The sequence below is a fragment of the Typha latifolia genome, chromosome 1 (assembly GCF_019914945.1).
Source record: "Typha latifolia isolate L0001 chromosome 1, TyphaL0001v2, whole genome shotgun sequence".
Classification (NCBI taxonomy): domain Eukaryota; kingdom Viridiplantae; phylum Streptophyta; class Magnoliopsida; order Poales; family Typhaceae; genus Typha; species Typha latifolia.
In genome coordinates this window covers 512,002-534,159 of record NC_133086.1, presented here as the reverse complement: position 1 = coordinate 534,159, position 22,158 = coordinate 512,002, and the positions used below count along the sequence as shown (strand labels likewise).

At 36.9% G+C, this 22,158-nt stretch overlaps 2 protein-coding genes across 6 annotated transcripts; both read right to left on the bottom strand.

Moving 5' to 3' along the window:
- Position 1: 1 nt before the first annotated feature.
- Positions 2-18,063, bottom strand: LOC140797890 (putative ion channel POLLUX-like 2). 5 transcript variants are annotated; one of them, XM_073151583.1, is made up of 23 exons: positions 17,798-18,059; positions 13,729-13,810; positions 10,397-10,668; positions 9,764-9,835; positions 8,793-8,868; positions 8,526-8,624; positions 8,279-8,433; positions 8,017-8,121; positions 6,824-6,916; positions 6,127-6,211; positions 5,662-5,809; positions 4,604-4,680; positions 4,439-4,519; positions 3,329-3,523; positions 3,117-3,230; positions 2,847-2,939; positions 2,649-2,775; positions 2,506-2,582; positions 1,459-1,506; positions 1,303-1,372; positions 1,157-1,230; positions 536-646; positions 2-455 (listed from the first exon to the last, which is right to left on the bottom strand). In XM_073151583.1, exons 1-23 carry the CDS (start codon positions 17,941-17,943, stop codon positions 354-356), a joined length of 2,502 nt encoding a protein of 833 aa, XP_073007684.1. In that variant the 5' UTR covers positions 17,944-18,059; the 3' UTR covers positions 2-353. The 5 variants fall into 5 exon arrangements, 3 of the variants coding, with proteins under 3 accessions (XP_073007684.1, XP_073007691.1, XP_073007708.1); XM_073151590.1 differs by having other exon boundaries at positions 6,830-6,916; positions 17,798-18,058; XR_012110740.1 differs by lacking the exons at positions 2-455; positions 536-646; positions 2,506-2,582 and having other exon boundaries at positions 1,156-1,230; positions 17,798-18,062.
- Positions 18,064-18,553: 490 nt separating this feature from the next.
- LOC140801695 (pentatricopeptide repeat-containing protein At4g14820-like) lies at positions 18,554-21,901 on the bottom strand. Its single transcript, XM_073156931.1, has one exon. It carries the CDS (start codon positions 21,839-21,841, stop codon positions 20,252-20,254), a length of 1,590 nt encoding a protein of 529 aa, XP_073013032.1. The 5' UTR covers positions 21,842-21,901; the 3' UTR covers positions 18,554-20,251.
- Between the last annotated feature and the right edge of the window lie 257 nt (positions 21,902-22,158).

The window sequence follows — 22,158 nt, the reverse complement described above, 5'->3', positions numbered from 1 at the left end:
CTTTATGAAGAAATTGGAACTATCTCAGATAATTTATTAAGAATTTGTAATGTTTACATATCACAATTACATAGCTCAGAAAAAGATAATGAGAATGCAATGTGACTTCACGCAAGTTGAAATAATTCCTAGGTTGGTCACCAACTCAATTTTGCAACCAGAAACAGCGAGAGCTTTATTGTCAAAAAAAAGAAAAAAGAAAAAGAAAAAGAGCTTATTCCACCGTATCATGCCTATCAAGACATCACGGCCTTGCATCACCTCTCTGGTAATCATGCATCCTTTCCCTTTTCCTTTTCCTTTTTTAGAAGCCAAGAACATGGGCCCTTTCTTGGGGATAACATAAAGATGATTCACACAACGATTGGTTGTTCACCTTGAAGCTCAGAGATTACAATGAGTTTGTCCGTCTTTTCAAAAGAGAGCGGGTCTGACTTGTTACTTGGATTTAAAACCTATATGGATCAAATAACAATGTGAGATCATAAGTAAGGTGTTATAATAATAAGATGATGAACATGTTAAATGAAAAAACCTGCTTGTCGCCTTTGACATAGCCAATGGCAACTTCACGGCGCAAAACTGCCCTTTCAGAAAGCTCTGTAAATGATGGGGTCTCTCCTTCCTTCATGTAAAAGCCTATTTCCTGCAAATATAAGCATTGCAGTGTGTGAAGGTAATAATGAATATAGGTCTTTCAGAGTTCAGTTTGTCACTTGCGATGCATGTGTTTCAAAATAATGGAGTATTTGATACATTGACATGATCCCCACCAAGTGAGGACTATCTAAATACTTCTGTGTTTTGTGTACAGAGGAGGGAGTACACATTTCCTATTAAAACGGAGTCGTATTTCAATATCTTCTTCTAAAGAGAGCTACTAGGTAGTACAAGATTAGAGAAGAAAGTCTTAAGCGGATAATTTCTATGAGCCCATATGCTCAATTAACAGCAAACTCAGACTTATTCCAGTTGTACATAGCAAGATAGTAGGGTTTTTCCCTTTCACTGACAGCAGTCAACTTTTTCATAATATACACTATTTAACATGCCAGAGCTCCATATCTTACTATGCCTTAATCTATTAGAGGACCACTGTAAGGCCCATCATTGATTAAGGCATTTGAGCAATGGAATATCAATGCAAAGGACTCACCTTCACATAAATCTCATCGCCCTCAGCATTAAGAATATCTTTCCACACCTCGTTCAGCTCACTACTTTCCGCAACTGCAATCAATTGGAGCTCAGTATGAGTAATTATATCTGGAAATTAAACTGAACATTACTAGGATGTTCAACCTTGCGCTGTTACAAGGCTCATTACTTCCTCTGCCCCAATAAATGAAAGGGATGGTCTTATTCTAGATATCTGTAGACCAGATGAAACAGTTGCGACATTATTGTTTCCAAAACTTTCAAATTTCATTATAGTAAAGAAAAGCGAGAAATGGTTACTTGTTTTCCCAATCTTGCATCTACAATTTCAGCTACTAGGTTGTCAACCTGCAAAATGAATAGAATTTACTGGATAATGAAGGAATGAAACAGTTATTTTTTTTTCAATTTTCTTATATACCTTTGTCAATAAAACCATATATTTCAGAAACAAAGCAACTAGAGGTTAAGTCAAACCAGACACTCAATTGACTGCATGAAATTCGTATTCTTCATCATTTGCAGTAAGATTCCTCCAAGTATCATGAACGAGGAGGGGAAATGTAATATTTCCTAAAACAGCTACATAGCTCCCAGAGCAAGAAGAGGCTATCAGATTTGGGTTTCATACTTTCATCCACTATGCATATGCTCCTCGGCTCTTCCCTTACAGCATCTTTTGGGTTAACACTGTGTATGTATATAATTCAAAGAGCCTTGGAATGGTGAAGTCTACATTTTGAATCAGACAACACCCTTTACTGATTAGGTTTCACCAATTACCTTTCCACCTATCTTTGCGTGCCCCTTCAGTTTCATTTACACAGTGAAGAGGTAGTGACACTATGTTTCCTAACCCTCTCCAACATGTCAACTCTTGGTTGACAGAACATATGAATCATTAATGAATACTCAGTTTTCTGACAGATTTCAGATAGGGAAATTGGCTAAATTTTTTGTTATGTTATTCTTCTAAATCATATCAGTTTGGGCTAAATTGGATATATCTGATCCCTAACGATGCAGGAAAACTGTAAATTCTGCTTGAAACTGAAAGCTCAGAAAAGAGGGATAGATGACCAGCGTTCGTATTTTGATCATGTGCAGGACCATGCTTCCAGCAATAGTAATGGACACCGGTAGTGCTGTAGGAGGGGTAGATGATCAGCTGTGAAGGAGAATATGTGCTTTGATAGAGTAGTCTATAGATGTTCTTGGAAAACATTTAGAAGATTTAATTTGCTTGTATAATATTTATTATGTCACAGGCAATCAGGAATCACGTCAATGAAACGACAGAAAGATGAAATCACTGTTAAGCATTATCCTTAGTCCATAAGCACCAACCTTAATGCCATGTTTCTGGCAAATACTTTCAGCAAGAAAAAGGGAATAAGCTGAATGTTTATCAGCCTGGGAAGGATCTGAGGAAAGAAAATTAGTTGAAGAATATTTTAAATTTTAACAAAATTCATTAATATCTAAATTACCTCCAACAAGCCAATCCCTGTCAGATATCACAACAATAGAAAGGGGGACGTCCTTTGTATCCTTGAAAGGTTTCCTAATGTTTAATATGGCTTCCTTCAATGTTTCATAATTCACAGGACTTCCAACCTGTATTAGGATAGTGTTATTATCTCCAAGATATTAATAGAGAAGAAAATAAAAGAGAAATGGAGATATACCAGATGGGAAACCTTAACATTTTTCAGTTGGCTTTGGACAATGGGGTTGACTATACTGCTTCTTTCTTTAATAGGAGCTTCTGACAAAACTTCCTGCAAATTGTATATGTTAGTCTATTTTGTTAAAAGCTGGGTTGTATTCCCTAATCACCCCCAAGCAATGAGAAACAATCAAGTGGATTTACATACTACTGTTTTCTAATTTTGTAAGAAATGTTCAAAGTTGATAATATACAAAATTATCTTCCAAAATAAGTTATTGAGACTTACCAAAACACTACCAGGTCCAAGGTAATTATCATATTCTCTAATCATATCACTAACTTTTGGCCGCCAGCCAACCATAAGTATGCACTCTCTTGGTCCTTGATTCCAATCACTACTCTGCATAGAACTTCTGAGTTCTGAATACCTTTAGAAGAATAACTCTGTATAGAAGATCAATAAATTGTCTTAAATTATGTCCTCCTCTGAAGATATACCTTGGAGCTTGATTTTAAGGGACGCTTTACAGTGTTACTGAGTCGTGTTTTCTTCAGTTCAAGAGCTGTATCTAAAGATTCATCACCTTCTATTGCCTTCAGATCATGAGAAGCGGAAGATTGTTTCTCCTCTGATTCATTTGGGAGCAAGACTTGCGGTCCTTTTCTCCCCCAGACAGGAGCTATAAAAAGCAACTATAAAGGGCAAATAGAAAATTGGAAGTTAGAAAAGCAGAGGAAAACAAGCTAAGTTTTCAGTGCCTTTGTATGATAATAATTCTACAGCAATAATGATGAAATTACAATATATAATCATATAGTCATATAGAAGATAAGTTCCTTCCTAGAAAAAATTGGAATATGCACTAAGCAATTAGGAATCTAGGATTTAGCTATTTTAATCTGTTTTAGAAGGCTCTTCCTTGAATATCGACATCATGTGATTACAAATTCATAATGTGAAAGCTCTATAAAAAATAGGGGCACCATCCATGTCCTAATGACGATGCAAGGAATGCCAGCTCAAAACAGTGAAAGGTGGATCACGGGATGGAAAGAAGAAAATGCAAACAAGAGGCTAGATGACATGAACAAAAAAGCTAAGATAAAAGAGTCCCACATAAAGAAGGGGCTGAAGTCTTACGACAATCATAATCAGGTGACATTCAGAGAGACGTGTCTAGTAGATAAAAATGAGATAACATGGATAATTGTGGAAGTGAGAATACATCAAGGACCCAAGAATCTATTGCTCTGATGAGATTGAGAGAGGAGAAAGCTATTGTAAAGATGTTGAGATGCTCAAATAAATACGTATTGCAGTTTGTGGATTTTAGAATGAAAAGGAGGAATACTGTTCACATAAAAGGTGTCTTAGTGCAGACGCCCCAACTAATGCAGGTCTGAGGATGCAAGCTGTACGCAGCCCCACCCATTGCTAAAGAGTTTCTGCCCTCGACTAGAACTTGTGACAGTATGTCATGATGGCAGTTAAAAAATCAACAGTCAAAATTCTATACAAGTTCTAAAATCAAGTGGTATCTCAAAAATACTAATGTTTATTTAGAAAAAGATTTTCATAGCAATGGTAATGCCAGCAAATAGTCATACTTTGTCTGTGTGTCTAATCTCTTCATCATCACTTGGGTGAAAATATACTCTTCCAGATCTAAAGATGCCACAAACAACTGCCTGGCCAAAAAGATAAATGCTATACCATCATTAGGGAAAAGAAAAACTGACAGAAAGAGCATAAAATATTACATCCAGTTCTACCTCCTGGATTCCACGTCTCACATCCATGTACCTCAAGCCTACTAGGCAAGGAATGCTATAAAGGTTGAACACATTTTCTGCAAAAAATAAAAAAGTATTAGGGAGCACAGTGATCGATACCTGGCAGATGGTCTACAATTAAGATTCCAAGAAGCAACCGAAAAACCTCTAGACTTGATAAAATGACTGTCACTGGCTTAGTTCCAGAGAATTACACAAATCCCCTTTATAGAATATTCAGATTCAAAATGAACATAGAACAAAGAGGGGCCTGCATGGACTCTAACCAGGAGAAAAGGGTCATATCAGGTTCTCAGTAATTGGGCTCTAATGGCGCACTTAAAGGACAAGTGTGCACCCTGCTTATTAAACAATTGTAGAAATCCTAAAGCAACTAGTTGCTAGTCTTTAGCAGGAAAAGTACAAGTTTATCCAACATGGGTACAATGTGCAAACTGCAAAGAAAGCTTTTCCTTAGTGCAGTATTCTGCCCCCAAATTACAGTACCAATTTGAGAAACATTATTCTTCAGATAATGGATCTAAAGACTAACGGTTCCTCACATAGAATGAAAAGAAACAGCTTACAAAAAGGTAAGAATCAAGACTAGCCAAGACAAACCAGCTATATAGCTGATGATATCAGAAAATGACTTGGATACTGTTGAAACTGGATTTTTAGTAATATGATCTTCTGTAGATGAATTCCTATGAGGAAGGGCATAAATTAAATAAAGACCAGCAAAATGGATGCAGCATCTTCACCAGAACACAAATTCATCAAATGAACTAGCATGCAACTGTAGATTCTTACACTCTTTGAACACATAATCACATGAATATAGGAAAATTATTGGGCAACTTATGGCACTTTTGGTTTTTGCTTACTTAAAAGATGTATCTATTATAAAAGAACTTGGATGAGGAGAGCTTGTCAAGGTTGAATATCAAACTGGTTTTTGTTTCGACAAAAATTTCTAGGCATTGATAAAAGAGGTTGTATATCACTATATATAAAATATTGATTTCATACTGCTTCCAGCAGAGTAAGCTTAGTACTTCGATAGTTCAGCAAGTGCCTGTAGATTTTAAGGAGGCCCTTTTGTCGAGAACACTGAACAAATAACTTAGAAGCAACCATCTCCACCGGTTGCACATTCATGCCTGTGATTGATTTGAGAAGTTCACAGGTGCTGGAATTAGAAGCCTACATTCATAAAAGATGAAATAAGTCAGGAACTTTAACTTTGACTTTCTGCAGCATAACCATGAAGTGGAGAAGCAATATTAACCACCATTGTTGTATATCCCATCATCCAATCCGTCACTTAACATCAAGAAAGCCTCACTCTCATTAAGAAAGGCCATTAAATTAGTCTATGCACTATTTCAAATAGTAAAATATAGGGTGGGACTTGCATGTTAGCACTTAAGGGCTAATGAATTTACAATAATAATGCTCTATCAAATGAAGAAATGTGGAGTTCAAAGTAAGTCGTTGTTTGTCTATTTGATATACTATACCTCAACAATAGTTGGGACATATGCCATTTTGGGAAGAGCTTGAAGAGCTAACAGGGAAAGAAATGCATCTGTATCGACTTCATACCTGGTTAGGTTGATAAAAATACAGTGAGTACATAAAAACTATTTACAGGAAATAAGTTAGCAATAAATTTCTGCACGTATAGTTTTACTGGATATGCAAACTACTTGGACATATCTCTCTCATGGAATACTTGAAAGAATTCTGTTCCACTAGTAGCTTCCTTACCAAAGTAAGCAAACTACAAATTCTGTCTACTAAGGTGTAGCAAGCAAATATATGTTGAACTGTTTGCATGAATGGTGCTTCAAAAGTGCCACCAAAATGAGTGTTGACTGGCAGGCAATTAGCATGGTATATCTTGGATTGCTCAATACTATGTCAACAGATAATACCTGGCACAACTTAGCTTGGCATGTCGAAATGGTATGCCAAGCTGCATGATACCTCAGGCATGCAGCATGCCTCGTGCCATGCCACATTGTGGCAATGGCTCAATCAATTACAAAAGTTGACATATAGCACTAAAATCCATGCATGAGAATGCAAAAAGTCTAGTTCTTGTTCTTCCATATCAATATGGGAGTTAGAATGCTCGACAAATGTTCTGCTACATAATTGACAAACTTGTACATAGCATGATAACTTGGGTAAACTGAAAAGTTAAAGCCTTACACTAACCGGTCATTCTTTGCTGGCAATATAATGATGGATCGTGCTCTATTTGCTGCTGCTCTTTCAAATGATTTTGTCAAGCTAAGACTGCAGCTGCAATTGTAAGATTGCAACTCGCATAATAAGACAGCAAAAGAGAAGCTCCACGTTCAAGTATAGAACAAGACTAGCTATATCAGATGATGGAAATGAAAAATAAACAATTTTGCATGTCTTGTTTTGTCAATTCACCAACTAGTTTAAAAGTTTAAGCTATCAAAGGTAAGTGCTTTTGTTCTCTTATATTCTAGCACTTTCACTCACTTTTAGACTCATATTTTAATAGGCCTAAGAAGCAGATTTGAATTAAATGGGTGGACTCTTTTGGTTGAAAGGATCAGTTCCCATACCCCGATAGCTATATGCATTTCGAAATGCATTCTTCCTTGGATCTCGAATGAAGCAAATCTAGGCATCAGAATTAGGGTTTGATAGATGTATAAAAGAATGACATAATGGATAAGCATGATTCTTCCTCATGCAGTATCAGGATCTTATCCTTCATCATGAGCTCTGTTTAGTTGGAAGTTCAGATAGGCAGGTGTGAAGCGTGAAGATTATCTGCATAGAATTGCTTCTCAGTATCAATTACCAAAAGTGCCCTTGGTGAAAGGAGAGAGAAAAGGATAAAGTGGAGAATGTTTTGCTAAATGGGCTAATAATGTATCTGTTAAAGGGTTTAATTGGTTATATTATCCAAAAGTCCAAATGCACTAATATTCAACATCATTCTTCTGAAAAAGAAAATAGGGCCAAAAGCCAAAACTTCGAGAACAGCAATTTGGCTGTTCTGACATTTGATTGGTCTTCCTGCATTATTCAGCATCTGGATAATTTTCTATTTCATGTTTACTATTCTCAACTCTGAAGCCATCTTTGCTATTCTTTAGAACAACCTAATGCAAATATAGCCAAAAATAAAAGCCATATCTAATTCTTCAAGACATTATACCCAGATGCTTATTAAACATCTGAACATAAGAACAGCCTTTTGGCTTCTCATTACCCAGATTCAGAATAATGCCTCAAGACTTGAATGAGCTGCAACTCAAGCACAAAAACAAGGATACTCGCATATCAGCTCAACATCAAAAGCTGTTATAGTAATTTTGAGAAATGAGAAGAACCATCTACATAGAGAAAGAAGTATTTACCTCTTGGTAAAGACATCAATATGGTTGAAATCTTTAGTAATGCTATCTCCAAGCTTCTCTATTTGCTTTCTAGGGAGATCCGATAAAAGAAGAATTCTTTGCTTCCTTAAGATTGTTTGTCAGGAGACAAGTAAGTTGGTTAAACATCCGAACACCTTATTTATATAAATGAAGTATATCAAAGCACAACTTAAACTTGGTTAAGCATCCAAATGCCTTATTTATATAAATGAAGTATATCTAAACACAACATCAATATTACCTTGCTGTAGCGGTACCTAAGCGGATAGCTGACTCATGAAACTTGTTTAGCTGCTTTAATATGAACAAAAGATGACTGTTAACTCCACAGATAATAACATGATTACTCTCCATCACTTGCAACTGTGCTCCTTCTCTAATCTTCTGCATGTTGTTCTGCAGACATAGATCTTGCTTAGATACATACTTGGTCTGGAAGGCTATGGCAACATTCACCTTATAACTGAAGGTAGAAAGAAAAAGCTTACTCTAAATTGCTCTGTCATTGTGCCTAATAAACGGGAATAGAACAATATACCCCAGATAGCTAGAAGAAGACCAATAACACGTTCAACACGAGTTTTTTGCTGTCAAAACAAATAGCACTTTGAATACGATACCAGAAAAAGTAAAATCTGAGAAAAAAAAGGGGAAAAATGGTGAAGGAAAAATAGTAGTCCAGTATAAAGGATATTTGACTAGTAAATCTTAACTTTTTTCAACCTTAAATTATACAAAGTTCGTGCTAGCCTTACTCTTAAATGAGTAGAAGAGGAACAAAGGCATGCCCAAGCTTCCCAAAAGCAGTCCTCCAATGATTGCTCCTTATTCCTGAATTTGCAAACAGAAAAGAAAGAAATGTGCAGATACATTTAGCACTTGTTGTACTCTACTAGATGACATCTTCAATAAGGTTACTTTTGTTCATTTCGTAGGGGAAAAAGCCATAGCAATAAATGATGAGAACAATAAATTATCTGAAAGATAAAAGATATAATCATGGATACTAGCTGCAATAATATGAAGAAGAATGCAAATTTCATGAACCCGTTTCTGTTAGATCATGTTACTCTGACCATACATGAAATAATAAGTTGATAACTACTAAACAAATGCTAGCTTATAACAATCTATCTCATGCACATCAAAGGGTGAACATTCTTTTGAAGTGTTAATCATTGTTTCAGTAAGAAAGCATCAGTCAAATGTCCAGCAGTGACTGTCCCAGAAAATGTGCATTCACTTGGAGAACACAATCATTTAATTCTAATTTGCCCTAAAAGAATTTCAAGCAATAGTAGCCTATTGCTGCTCGTGAGAATAGGATGTTACAAGGCTACAACAACCAATTAAGTGCAGAAGCATGAAAAGAACTACCCTCACTATATTCAATGTTACCACTGGTCAATATATACAAGAAATGCACCATCTACAAACTATAACTAGATGGATATATAAATATCAAAGGAACATAACCAAGCAGCACCTTCAACAAGTGTGTTCACCATAATTTGATAGTACACTTCACTAAGATGAAATGTGCAAAATGAACATTATTCACAGAGATGACAGAGAAGAAGCACGTATATGTGAAATAAAATATAGGAACACTTTGTATGGAAACAGTCGACAGAAAAAAGAAGTTTCACCATAATAAGTATTATAGGGACTTTGTTGGCGTTTAATAAAATGAAATCAATGCAATGTGAAATTCAGAGGGATGTACCTGATATTGTAAAACAGAAAACCTCCAACCATGACGAATGAGAAACATGCTACAAGTAAAGCAATAAAAATCCTACAAAAATAAATAGATATATATAAGCAAAATAACAGTAAAAAGGCAAGGATTTTCCCAATGCATGATGGTGTTGCTTACAAGTAACTTCTTTTCAAGATCGGATTGCATACATTTTAACAATTATTGACCTACTGACAGTCAACCCTCTGCCCTGATTTTGTTCAAGCCAAAAGCTTACAAGTAAAATAATTATGAATAGTAAGCTTTTGGTTAAAAATAAAATTTCAGGGAGCAAGACATTTTAGCCCAGGAATTTATCTCAACTCAAGTAATCAAAAGTTTCTGGTAAGAGCATTTATGATAGATGGTTAGACAGATTAATCCCAATATATAAAGGGTGGAAAGGTAACGTCTTTAATTCTATTAGAACTAGGATTTTACTCATAGTGCAGTATATTTGTTAGCTTGCTAGCACAAATATTAAATAGAAGACTAATAATTCTCTTATCTTGAGTTAATTAAAAGTTGCAACAGGATGAGATGATTCCAAGTTGATAGCTCAAAGGAAAATCCAAATACTTAAGCATAGACAGTTAAGGCTGCATTCATTAGACGTACGTGCCGATATTTCGTTCAAGCTGCATGTTGAAAAGATAATATAGCCGAGAAACATTCCATTTGATATCTTGAAAAGGTGGAAAAACCACATCTAACTGAAGAGGTGCAGGTTTGTTGATAGAATTAGACACACAAGCAAAAGGCAAACTAGCCCTGAGAAATGGAGGCAATATCTGCAATTTCATCATCATCATCCCATGCATCAGATTTTTTACCAATCTGGATATGAAGTAGAATGCCACCAGTTGTAAAGCAACACTACTATGGATTTCCTGTAGAAAAATTTAAGAGGTCAGAAAGAAATAAGGATAAAATGTACAAAGAATCATATCCATTTATAAGCATCCAAATATCTAATACCCCTGCTTGCCACATGCAATATCGGAGAGTAGAGATATCAAATATGGCTGCAAACAGAGGATACTATTATGAAGTACCATGTTCTAGATTATGTAAGGTAGCACACGATATCCAATAGTAACAGGATGGCGACAAATAAAAAGTATACTATTTTGTAATCATACATACTAGTCACCAATTATTGTCTTCATATAGTTATGTTTCAGTATATATAGCAAAATTACTGTGTCAATATAAAGATACTAAGTAAAATGCCTATTCTGTCACAGTAATTGCAGCATAATTCTAAGTTTCGACCGATCTCGAGTGGGATGAAGCTAGTCTAGGTATCGGCTATATCAGCCGATCCCACCCGATACAGGCTCTCCCTCTCTCTTCTCTCACTCCATCTCTCTTCTCTCTCTAGTTTTTTTTCTTCTCTCACCGGTGCCCCATCTCTCTCATTTCTCTCTACTCTCTCCCTTTAGCGTCTTCCTCTCTTTCTTTCCTCCACTTTCTCTTGTCTCTCTCTCTCCTTCAATCTTTGTTACTACTGCAGATAGAGAGAGAGGGAGTAACAGAGAGAGAGAGAGGAGGAGGAAGAGATTGAGAGGGGCAGAGAAAGAAGAGAAAAGAAATGAAAAAAAATCAGAAAAAAAAGATTACCTTGCGACAGTAAGAAAGAGGGAGGAAGAGAGAGATTGAAAGAGAAAGAGGAGGGAGAGAGAAGAAACAAAAAAATTAAAACTTGCCTTGTGGCAATAAGAGAGAAAGAAGGTAGAGAGAAGAAATGAAAAAAATTAGAAAAAATAAATTTGCCTTAGCAGTAATTGATAAAGGGAGGAAAAGGGAGAGAAGGGGAAAGAGAAGGGACAGCCAACTCGGCATTCATCAAAGTTTTGAATAAGTTAATATAAATTTTAATTTTTAGACTTCATATGTGAATAATTATCATTTTCTTATCACTTTTATAAATTTTTAGAAATTTTTCCATATTTTAAAATAATATTTAGAATTTATATGATTAAAAAATGGTCTGATCTGATACGGGCAGTCGATATAGCCGATACGACCGATATGGCCGAATATGTATCGTTTTTTCGGATGGCCAATTCCGATCTTGATATCGAGTTTTGGAACCTTGGACTGCAAATCACTGTAATGTAAGTATACAACCTTTGTATGCAGTCATTTTATCAACTTATGTTAATTGAAAGAGAAAAATCTCACACCATAATAACTTTAAATTTTTTTCGATATGCACTTGAGTCATTAATAAATTATTCTTACAACTAAAAGCATACAAAAACTCTAGTGAGAAGTGAGAAATCTATAGAGCATCAAAATCCTTCAATCAACTCACAACTATCCAATTCAAAAACTCTACGATTAGATAGAGATATCAGCTATGTACTCTGGAAGACACCCACATCTGTTATTTCTTGGAAGCAAAATAGCAACATGGGAGCTTTAACAGTTAGTTATCTCATTAGGATGATTTCTCATTTTTATTGCACTATGTATTCTTGATATCAGTCACCAAATTTGGTAGAAATTAGCAGAGGAGAATAAGTCTTGAATGAGAATAACATTGCCTACAAGTCGTCGAGTCTTGATAAGGCTCTATAGGCTTTAAGAGAACTGATGACAGTAGAAAGAACTTCTTTGAAGTCCTTTACTCAAATGAACCTAATTTCATTTATATAACCGTTTAAATGTGAAAATCTTATTGTTAGATAATCAGTTGATCCAAAAGTTTAAGTTGTTAGATAACATACTAATAATTTATACAATATCCTTAATATATGAATATATCCCATCTTGTGCGATCTCTATTTATTACTTTTCATATGATATGAATAAGTAAAAGAAATATTAATTTGGAGGGAAATAGATAATATGAAACTAATGGACCAAACTACCCTTTGACTATGAGATATTAGTTAAATTTTACAAACCTATAGAAACAAAAATGTACTTTTTACAATAGAAAACTCTTTATTGTGGGCTTGCGGGCTTACATGCTTGTAAGCCTGCAAGAACCATTGACTTGCGAGCATACAAGCTTACAAGTATTGCTTATCTTTTTTATTTCTTTTTCTTCTCTCCTACTAAGGTTGTGGTTCTGTAAGTTTATTGCTAGCTTACAAGCCGACAATCATATTATAAGAAAGGTCTTTTTTTTATTTGGCAAGCCTATAAGTCCATTGCTGACTTACAACCTGCAATCCTATTATAATGTAAGGCTACATTTTTTTAAAGGTAAAGTTACTAATGTTTTTTTCCATCTTTTGAGCTTATAAGCCCACGTATAATGCTACATTATTTTTTTATTTTTTTAAGGAACTTCTTAGAACTATAAATTTTATTAAAAACAGAAGGTAAGTTAATGTGGGCTTACAAACTCTTGCAAGCTCAGAAATTTACACGGCTGCAACCACTTTATAAGTTATCGCGGATTTAGTAGGTTTTCTTTTTTAGAGAAAAATGTATTTATTTTGAAGGAAAACTAAGGATATATGAGAGATAATTTGAAATAGGGATATCATTATTATTTTGATGTGTCATGAAAAAGTAACAAAAAATTGAGTGTCATGCAAATAGTACTAAAATTTTATTATTAGATTTGTAAAACATAAATACCATTTTAGGGGTAAAACTATAATTTGAGAAAATTTAAATTTAAATTTATTTCTATTTTCTCTCTCATCTCTCATTTTTGAATTAGAAAAAAATAGTATTCAATTCCTAAACGTAGATAGGGGTCCCAAACCAAATTTAGGAACTAACCCTAAAATCAAATTAAACGCCACCTTTAGAACTTTGACATGAGGGCCTACCTTTTCAATCCCAATATTTAATAACTAAATCTCAAGTTTTGATTTGGCTTGCGAAAATAAGATTATTAAAATTGAACAATTTGATTGGTGACTTAGAAAATAAGGAACGGGATAGAATTGAAAAACACATTAGCAAAGAGAAAATCATCATGCCTTGTTTGCAAGATCCATAGTGGATGGGTTGGTGTGGGGAATTTCTAGACGAAGTGGAAAATGCTCATGAACTTTGATAAACCTGAAAAGGAAAAAAAAAAAGAGAATTGTTGATATTTCATAAGAATCTAAAAGAGATTGTTGTATTGAAAAGAATAGGAGAACCGATAATAGAGATAAAAGCTATGCTAGGCAAGTAAAACCATAAGCTTACACAATTGCATCAACCAGTTCCAAGGAACAAAATATAAGTTCCATATGGAGTAATTTGCACATGAGTTACCCGAGAGCTCCAATATTCAGCTCATTTTTATTCCTAACTATTAGAGTTATTTGGTTATATTTTATTTATTTATTTAGATATATGGTGACTTTATATAAATAGGGCTAATGCCCTTTCTATCATTTCAAGTAATACATTTTTCGCCTAATTTTCTCCTCTCTTTCTCTTTTCTCTTCAAATCCAATATAGGATTTGGCCTTGTATTGTTTCATGATATCAGAGCTTCCTGATCTCTAGGGACCTTACTTAAGTTAGACTTATCCTCTCGAACAGCCTCTCTCTATCTCACAACTCGAAATGTTTAAAATTTTCTTTTTGTGTTATTTCACCCTCATTGAGCTCAGGTGCTGCTGTCTCACCCTCTCGCTCTGCCAACTCGTCGGAAGCCTCTCCAACCTCCTTGAGTTCGCCAGCAGTTGTGCCTTTTCTCCCTCGGCATGAGCTCCTCTCTTCGCCATTTTCTGCAAGTCCAGCAACCTAGCCGCACCGCAACAACCACTCTATTCAGCAGCAGTAAGAGCAACAAGCGCGCTTACCAGCATAGCAGCATGGTTTCAGCTGGTGCCCACCAAATGTTCGACCAAAATTCACTTGTCCACAACCCTCTCCTTCAGCAACATTGTTCAAAGTATTTGCTCACTAGGTGTTTGACGAAAGTTCGACCAAAAGTCCATTATGCTAGCCCTCAAGTCCGCAATAGACCTGTCCAAATTTGGCACCTAATTGGTAGCATGTCAAGGTTAGCAGCTTTGTTCATCAGATGTTTGACGAAAAACCTATGTCGAAAAATTTTGAAACACCCTTGAGGTGCTTGATAGGTTGCCTCTTCTAATTGCATCTTGTGTTTTGGTCAACCATGAGAGCCTTAGCTTTACCGGTCCCTCTACTTCTACCTCTGTTTTCTCTATTGTGACTAAATCTTGAATTTTTAATTCTGGCGCCTCATATCATATGATTGGTGACTGATCTATTCTCACTAGTCTCATTCCTGCCCCAACTGCCCTTCCTCATGTTCACACTGCTGATGGGACTTATTATCCCACCTCTCACATTGGTTACATCACCCCGACCACAGATCTTACTAGTCATCTTACTTTATATGATATCTAGCTTGAACCCAGTGTTACAATAAGTCTTATTTTTGTTACTCAGCTTTCTGACTTTGGTTACACTGTGATCCTTCTCTTTTACTTCTTGTGTTGTGCAAGATAAGTCAACAGGCTAGAGAATTAGGACCGGTACTCAGATTCATGGATTTGACTATCTAGACCAACTTCACCGTCCTCCATATAGTCCCAGTGTTTGTCCCGTCACTTCCCTATCTCCTTCAGACCTGTGGCATCAATATCTAAGTCATGTATCGAGTCAGCATCTCAAGATTTTATCTAAGTTTGGATCTTTAGGCAATAGTTATTTTTTATGGTTGTCTCCTTATACTGATTGTTAGACATGATCAAAGGGCCCAGCCCGCCCGTGCCCAGCCCGCCCGTGCCCGGCCCGGTTTGGACCGAGCTAAGCCCGAGCCCGAACTATCCATGGGCCGCACGGGCTAGCCCTTTGCCCGCCCAACCCGGCCCGAAAGCCCGCCTGTCTGCTACAGTAATTTACCATTGCTACAGTAAAAAAATTTAGTATTGTATCGTTTTGCATTATTTTAAGCACACATTTAAAAATTTTAATTTATTTTAATTATTTTTTAAATGGAGGAATATAAATATTTTTTTTAAAATAAGCTAATAGTTAAAAAAATTCTAAAAATAGCTAAAATATGGGTTAGGCCGAGTGATTGGTTGGTCGGGCCGGCCCGGCCCGACCGGCTAGCCCGATCTCTCACGGGCCGACGGGCGATAACGGGCTAGACTATTCTAGCCCGGCCCGAATAATTGGTGGGTCGGGCCGTGAACAAATACTTAAGCCCGGTTGGCCCGAAAAGCCCGGCCCGGCCTGCCCGATGATCATGTCTACTGGTTGTAAGTTCGTAAAACATCGAGCCATTTTTTTCCTCTTGTGAGAGTATCTCTAGTTCCCTTTAATCTTGTTTTTTAACAATTGGGGTCCCGCTCCCTTTTCTTCTAGTCTTGACTTTCTCTATTATGTATCTTTATTGATGATTTCTTTCGTTACACCTGAATTTACCTTAGGTGCTAGTGCTCTAAGATATGTCAGATCTATCGTGCTTTTTTTTCTATAGTTTGTACTCAGTTTAGTCAGTCTATTAAGATCTTTTGATCTGACGGTGCTTGAGAGTACCTCTCTTCTGAGTTTCATTCTATTCATGCTGCTGCTGGCACCCTACCTCAGCAGTTGTGTTCTTATAACCCCGCTCAAAATAGTGTTGCCGAACAGAAATATTGTCATCTTCTTAAAACCACTTATGCTCTTCTCTTTGATGCTTCTATTTCTCGTTTTTATTAGGCTGAGACTCTTCTTACTGCTCTCTATCTAATCAATCAAACTCCATCTTTAGTCTTTGATGGTGTGACTCCCCTTCCCCTCAAACTCAGCGTGTCATAAATCAAGAATTTGCTAACCTCAAAATGCAAAAGAGAAATATACTTAATGAAGAAGTTGGCAATTTGCTCCTCAGTGCTATTTAGATGGAGAAAAATTATGTCAGCTCGGTACTTTTGATTAGTGTAGTGCATATCGACCATGGTTCGCCGAATCGGCCGAACCCGATCCGAACTCTCTCTCTCTCTTTCTCTCTTTCACTCCTTCTTCTCACTCTCTCTCTCTCTTACTCTCTTTCTTTTTTTCACTTTTTCTTTCTTTTTTTCTCTCCTTACGACATAACTATTGTTTCTCTTACGAAGAGATCTAGTTCCGGCGAACTATTGTTTCTCTTATGAAGAGATCTAGTTCCTTACCACAATTCAGTTTTTTTCATTTCTTCCACTCTCTTCTTTTTTTCTTCTTTCTTTATTTTCTTATTTTTAGTAAACTTTTTTCTAAATTTTGAAAAGTTTTTCTATATTTTTAAATAATATTTAGAATTTTACGTAATTAAAAAGTCTGATCCGATCCATGCGACCGATATAGCCGATATGTATCGTTTTTTCGGAAGGCCAATCTCGATTTTTCAAACCTTGATATCGACTTCAATGTGCTTCGTTCTCTCATGAAAAATATAATTTTCAGCGAGCTTTTAGCACTATCATTATCGACATAAAGAGGAGTTGGGAAAGGCAATGGAACACCCATATTACTAAGAAAGCAGCGAAGCCAAACAATCTCATTAATCACCACACACATAACACTGACTTGGTACCAGAGGGGGGCACCACTTTCTGCTTCTTACTGCACCTGGATATCTTCCCTCTCTTCCTCTCTTCTCTCCAAATCAAATCTAGGGTCAGGCCTTGTATTGTTTCACTAACAAATTCCCAAGAAGATTTGGGTACACATTCACCAAATGTAGAAATGTGCACTTTATTTACAATTTCTCATATGGTTCATACTTATCAATGTTCCTATGTTTAACATTTCTCTTCTCTGTGAAAAGTTCTGTTCTTGGTTCAAAAATCCTTGTAGATCAGTCTATGCATCTCACACCACTACTCTGTCATGCTTCATGCAAGCATAGGGAGTGAAAAGTCTAAAATAGTAACGAAACTAAAACAACCAATCCGATAATGGAAACCCAACAAAAAGACAAACCAAGAACCACATCGCACCAGTTGGTTACAACAAACTAAGAAATACGACAGATCAAGAAACCAACAAAATCACAGAAACAGGTTGATCGCTTCAAGAAAAGGGTGCTAAGGAACTGTAAATGAAACGGACCTGAGACGAGAGTAAGGAAGGATGGGTCTTGCGTGGATCCGAGGAGAGCTCCATGGAATGGACCTCAGACCTGGGCAAGCCGGGATGGCTCTTGGGTGGATTCGAGGAGAGCTCCATGGGAAGGGGCACTGCACCTGAGAACTCATTTTGATCGTCTCAGGATCCCTTCGATCCAGCCAATCTTCTCTTCCTCAAGAAGTCCAGGGTCGAGTGAGATTCTTTTTTTATATATAGAAGAGTGAGGTTCCTTTGAGCTCTGATCGTTTCAGGATCAAGGACACGAAGGTGTTCCATTTTTAGGCGGTTAATTACACATCCACCCCATGAATTATACATTTTACCTCCTCTTTTTAAAAACTACATTTTTTTAAAAAGAAAGTCTCATTTTAATCGACCGATTACAACTTAATACAATAAAAAAAAGGAAATACCCAAATTTAAAATTTAAGAATCTATTCTGTGAGAGGCAAAATTATTTTAAATTTTATGAAGAAATATGCAGATGAGGGTACATTTGGAACCAATTTTTGATGGTATTCAATTGATTTCATTTGGAGAGAATTTAATTAATTTCATCTCAAAATAATTTCTGTTATTTGAGAAAATAATAAACCTAATCTGAGTCCCTGTCATGTGGACAAATATCTCAGTTCAATCCTCTCTCACAACAAAAATATCCTTGAAGAGATACAGGTCACCCCCAAAAAAACTCTCCTCTGACTGAATACTCTGCAAGAAAAGAGAAAGGTAGCTCAATTTGGTACACACCATCTTATAACGAGGAAAAATATCCCACTTCAATATTCCACGGCAAATAAGACATTTCCAACTCACATCTCATGGGGCTGGAATGTAATTAAAGAGCATAAAGTGATAAAGAATTAGAGATTGATTGGTTGCTGTTGATTCCTACTGTTGTTCTCCAACACGATGTTGAATTGCTCCTCCTTGCATTTGCTCATCTGCTCAAAAGCATGACGTTCCAGTATTGAATGAAACAGTGCCTGTTCCCACCTGTGGATATCACAACTTCACACAATGTGCTAAATATTGGTACAGCTAATTGCCCGGCATCCACTTGCTTGCAATCTTGGCCTCTTCCCCACAAAAGGTTGGTTAAGTTCAAGAACAAGAACAGCTAGGCCATCAAAGTCTTAGATGCAGAACCTCTAAAATCCCAGTAGATGTTTGTGACTTTGCCCATGTACATCCGTACCTCAACTGCTGCTTTTGGTTTAGGATCCATACAACTGGGAAAAGAAAAACATGCCTATCAGCTATGAATGAGACTGTGGCCAACTTGGGAGCAGTATCAGTCAAAAAGCCACTTTATTCATTCTCCTTATCTCAGTCAAACCTGTCCAACGAAACTTGCTACATGAAATAGCTGTCTGATTTGAGGTGTCAATTTGATTTCAGAATTTATCGATCAGTTATGAATGAGACTCTACAATGATCGCAGTTATCTTTGTAACCCAAAACTAGTTATCTCAGTTTCTAAGAATCAGACCAGAACCGGACCTTATGTTCAAAGTAGACAGCACAGTTGTTGTAGAACTATATCCTTGATTTATACAACACCAAATATCTGAATCCTCTCGAATTCAACAAAAGTTCCATTTATTTGGTCCAATAGACCCAAGCATATAATTACTTTGTCACAATATGTTCCATTTATTTCTGATAACAATTATCAGATCCTTGATGGCACTGTATTGATGTTGCTGAAAACTACTTGTTATCAGCGGCACTACGATTTCATAAAATCATCCCTCTTCACAATGAAATCTCAAAGCTAACCATAAAATCCTCATGATCCATTGGAGCTATAATGATCAATCAGCTTGTCCAGATCTATCCTATTCATGTTGTGAATATGAGCTCAAAATATTGGGATTTATTGGGCTGATACTGAGCCATAGGCATTGACAGGTTGACCCAGGATTCTAGGACTAACTCTCCTAGCTATGTGTTTCCCACTTAATTGTATGTCAAGGTAACATCTGTATGGCCCTGCATGAACCAATCGACAATACTGCTTGGACCAAACAGCAAGAGTACTAGGCTCTGGTTAGAAAGTTGGAAGATTATCAGACTAAATTCTGTAGAATTTATTTTCTTTTGTCAGCTAAGGGGGAAAAGTTAGATATGTAAGTTATGTTGATACTTAACCAAATGTATCAGCTTGGTATTGTCATTCTGATTATATAGAGATCATACTATCTGGTTAAGCTGCCAAACACAGTTTCAGAAGTAATCCTTGTTAAGTTGGCTTAACCCATCAACCATGCAGGAGATACATGCCTATCAAATAAGTCGAAGCACAGTTCTATTTCCATGATCTCATGTAATATATCTTTGGCATCACATTTCTCAACTTGAGGACACATCTTCAACAAAGGTGGTAGTGTCTTAAAGTATAACTTTATAGTCAAGCATTTGCAATAGAAGGGATCAGTTTATATGCATCTGAGCTTCGATGTTAGCTAATAGAGCAAAAATCTCTGCATGCTGTGGATGCAAACTACCCCCAGCAACAAATTCATTAACCTCACCACTTATCTCAATCAGACTACATCCAGGAGTTTTTCTCATCCCAATTCCTTTCAGTTCCTTCCTTAGCTTCATTACCTCACTCCAATCTTGGGCTTCTGCATGCATGTTGGACAACATCACTCGACTCCAAGGATCATGTGGATCCAACTCAATCACTTTGGCAGCTGCAACTTCACCAAGCTCCACATTGTTATGAACCTTGCATGCACTTAGCAATGTACCCCACATAACTGCATTAGGTTTCATAGGCATACCCATTATGAGATCATATGCCTCTTTCAATCGTCCAACACGGCCTAAGAGATCGATCATACAACCATAATGCTCAATTTTAGGTGCAAGGCCATACATTTCTTCCATAGAATAAAAATACTGAAAACCTTTTTCTATTAGTCCTCCATGGGCACAAGCATTTAGAACCCCAACAAATGTAACTTCATCTGGTGGGACACCAACTTGTTGCATCCTAGCAAACATTTGAACAGCATCAATGGCTATCCCATGCATTGCAAGTGCACAAATTACCGACGTCCATGAGTACAGGTCTCTCCTCATTGGGACCTTCTCAAAGACCTGAACTGCCTTCTCGATGCTCCCACACTTGGCATACATGTCAATTAAGCAGTGATCCAATGATCCATCAAAACTCGTACAATTTCTTTCAATGTAAGAGTGAACCCAGATCCCAGTTTCCAACATGCCTATGCTAGCACAAGCAGAGAGAACAGTGCACATAGTTAGTATATTTGGTTTCACTTGAGATGACAGCATCTTACGGAACGCCGACAGGGCTTCCCGATACTGACCTACCTGGCAATACCCAGATATCAATGTATTCCATGAGATGGCATCCCTGTTCGGCATCTCGATAAACAAACGATAACCAGTTTGTATCTCACCATGTTTGACAAACTGATGTATAATAGCATTCCAAGCAACAACAGTTTTCACTGGCATTGCGTCAAAAATTTTATGAGAAAGTGCCAATTCATAGCTACCACCATAAATCCTGATCAACTCTGTGCTAACAAATGGATCAATTTCAGCCCCACTAGTGACAATGAACCCATGAATCACTTTTGCCGGTTTTGGATCGCCACCAAGCTGGCGACACGCAGTAATGGCAGTCGCCAAAGCCACGGGGTCTAGCGACAAGCCTCCAGATCTCATGGCGCGGAAGAGAACCAACGCTTCCATGGGTCGGTTCACAGCAACGTAGGCTCGAGCCATGGCGGTATGGAAAACCATGCCAGGTTGAGGCATTTCGTCGAACAATTTGCGGGCGCAAAATATACGGCCCAAATAGGAGTACAGCGAGGTGAGCGCACTGGAGATGAACTCATTGGAGGAGAGGAGACCGGTCTTGGTGAGGAAGGAGTGGAGAGTTTGGGCTTCGAGGAGCGAGGAAGGAGAGGTGGGGGAGATGGACTTGATGAGCCGGACAAGAGAGCGGGCCGTGGGCCGGAAGGGGAAATCAATCATGTACATTCGAGAGAATGACGGTCCTGGAGGTCAAAAGCCAGGCATTGATGTGTACTATCAGACGGCTTAGATTAATTCAGGCCTTGTACCGGTGTCCTGTACGTGAAATCTCATTTTATCATAATAATTAGGAAAAATGCTTGGACCAATCAAGGGCCTTCTATAAATACCCATGTCCTGTATGTTTTATATTACGAATTAATTTTTTTTTAATAGAATTTAAATTGCGAAAGCGTCGAACTTTACAAATACTAAGAAGTTATGAGTAATATGTGGTGATCTTTGCAAATAAAACATATTTTGACGAATGTTTAATTTTTTGG